Here is a 1,592-nt window from a genome sequence, read left to right on the forward strand (position 1 = left end):
ATGTGTACAAAGTGTTTGATGATGAATACATCTGTTGGGGACCACATTGATAGTGAAGCAACAATCACTTTTTGTCCAGAATGTAACAAGTGAGTGTGGGAATAATTCTTCATCGCCTAGAATTTTAACAGGATCGCGCCAGTGGGTTTTTGTGGAACGAGAATCGGTTGAAGAATTGGGGATCATGCTCAAGATGATTCATGGTTTAAAGAAGGTATTTTGCATTATGTTTTGTCAATTGTAGAACGAACTTGTTGATGCGAAGTTTGTATGGACGGAGCCTCACAGTCGGAGAATTGTAATCGAGTTGAGCATCAAGCAGGAATTAGAAAACCGAACCACTGTCATTGTGAGTAGTTTCGTGGAGTAACTAGGAGATAGGGTAAAAAACGCATTACTTTTACCCAGACGCAGCGCATCTGTCCTGATTGTCAACGAAATGTGACTAATTTCTCTTGGGAAGCTGTGGTTCAAATCCGTCAGCGTGTATGCGACTCTTCGCTTCAGGTTTATTTTGTAGGCGGAGCATAAAAAAACATTGTTTTGGCTCGAGCAAGAACTAATCAAGAATCACCGCTATGAAGACTCGTTGTCCTTGGAGATTGTGAGCGGCGGGCTTGACTTTTATTTCTACAAATTGAAAGAAGCACAGTCGTTTGTGGAATATGTGAAGTCTATTGTTGCTACAAGGTTTTTATTTTCTATTTATTATCTCTAACCGTTTAGCCAAAAGTACAGCAAGCAGTTGCATGGAACGGACCAAAAGAATCATGTTGCTTGGTACCGCCATTCGTTTTATCTTGAAGTTCCTTCGGTTTGTAAGGTAGAGAATCACAGCCACAAGTGAATTTTAGAACGATCTGGTCATCCTTCCAAGATCCTGTGCATGTGATCTGGCTGTTCCGTTTGTGCTTTGTACTCGAATTACCTCGAATTTATCGTTCGTTCAGCCTACGAGTGGTAAAGTAGGAACTGAAGAATTCTAAGTGATGTCGTAGGTCGTGACAGTGTCCGGTACATCCTACAGCAAGCATCCGTTCAATCCTCTTCTAAATTCGAACCATTTGAAGGAGTTTACAGTTCTGGATGTTCAGTTGGATCACCCATCCCAGCGAACGAATCGTGAAATCACAGAAGAAAACAATATTGTTATGGGGGATGTCGAAGTAATTCGAAGCGATGATTTCGGTGTCAGTAATGAAACGATTATCGTTCGATCTCATCTGTGTGGTGTTTTGGAGCCTGGAATGCTGGTAATGGGGTATGATTTACGTCGATCAGCGTTGAACAATGACGAATATGAAAAGTACGCGGATTTATTACCCGACGTAGTATTGGTGTGCAGAGCAAAGGATCCTGAAAGAAAGCAGAAGCAGAATAAGAACAAGAATAAGGAAAGATTGAGAGAAGTGAATACTGCATCTGAAGAGCGAAATCGAGAAATTGAGCAGTACGAAGAGGAGCGAGAGCAGTATTTTTTGGAAGAGGAGAATGATAGCGAGGAGGAGAATGATAGCGAGGAGGAGAATGATAGCGAGGAGGAAACGAAGGAAAAGGACAATGGAGAGGAAACGAAGGAAAAGGTAATGTAG

General features: G+C 41.8%; 1 protein-coding gene across 1 annotated transcript; it reads left to right on the forward strand.

Annotated features, from left to right (window-relative positions):
• On the forward strand, positions 1 to 1,592 carry GSBLH_T00003599001 (uncharacterized protein; the record flags this gene model as incomplete). The annotated part of the gene is made up of 8 exons (XM_013042377.1): positions 1 to 89; positions 121 to 214; positions 245 to 349; positions 382 to 486; positions 521 to 690; positions 727 to 823; positions 855 to 965; positions 999 to 1,592. The coding sequence occupies 8 exons, from the start codon at positions 1 to 3 to the stop codon at positions 1,590 to 1,592; spliced, it is 1,365 nt and encodes a 454-aa protein (XP_012897831.1).

Source organism: Blastocystis hominis (genome assembly GCF_000151665.1).
Source record: "Blastocystis hominis, Singapore isolate B (sub-type 7) whole genome shotgun sequence assembly, scaffold_3".
NCBI classification, from domain to species: domain Eukaryota; class Bigyra; order Opalinata; family Blastocystidae; genus Blastocystis; species Blastocystis hominis.